Source organism: Buceros rhinoceros, unplaced genomic scaffold (assembly GCF_000710305.1).
Source record: "Buceros rhinoceros silvestris isolate BGI_N320 unplaced genomic scaffold, ASM71030v1 scaffold31388, whole genome shotgun sequence".
Lineage (NCBI taxonomy): Eukaryota > Metazoa > Chordata > Aves > Bucerotiformes > Bucerotidae > Buceros > Buceros rhinoceros.
The window spans coordinates 35,714-36,195 of record NW_010426797.1 but is presented as its reverse complement, the minus strand read 5'-3'; the positions used below and the strand labels follow the sequence as shown (position 1 = coordinate 36,195).

General features: G+C 57.7%; 1 protein-coding gene across 1 annotated transcript in view; it reads left to right on the top strand.

Moving 5' to 3' along the window:
- WDR81 (WD repeat domain 81) overlaps window positions 1-482 on the top strand; it is a gene marked incomplete at its 5' end in the record, with an annotated part of 10,466 nt that overhangs the window by 848 nt on the left and 9,136 nt on the right. The window contains one exon of the mRNA XM_010141654.1: window positions 5-480. Coding sequence (XP_010139956.1) covers window positions 5-480 — 476 coding nt within the window. The remainder of the gene's footprint in view (window positions 1-4; window positions 481-482) is intronic.

Below are 482 nucleotides of genomic sequence, written 5' to 3'. Positions count from 1 at the left end.
GAAGCGCCCCCCCTGCCAGCAGAGCCTCCGAGACCTGGTGCTGCGGTGGGTGCACGGGCAGGTCAGCAACTTCGACTACCTTATGAGTCTAAACGCTTTGGCTGGGAGGAGAATGGGAGACCCCAATTACCACCCGGTTCTTCCGTGGGTGGTGGACTTCACTACCAAAAATGGCAAGTTCAGGGACCTAAGGAAATCCAAGTTCCGACTCAACAAGGGAGACAAGCAGCTGGACTTCACCTATGAGATGACCAAGCAGGCGTTTGTTGCTGGTGGGTCAAGTGGGGAGCAGCTCCACGTCCCCCATCACATCTCTGATGTCCTTTCAGATATCACCTACTACGTGTACACAGCTCGGAGGACGCCCAAGGCGGTGCTGTGCTGCCACGTGAGGTCCCAGTGGGAGCCCAACGAGTATCCGGCCAGCATGGAGCGCATGCAGAGCTGGACCCCGGACGAGTGCATCCCAGAGTTTTATACGG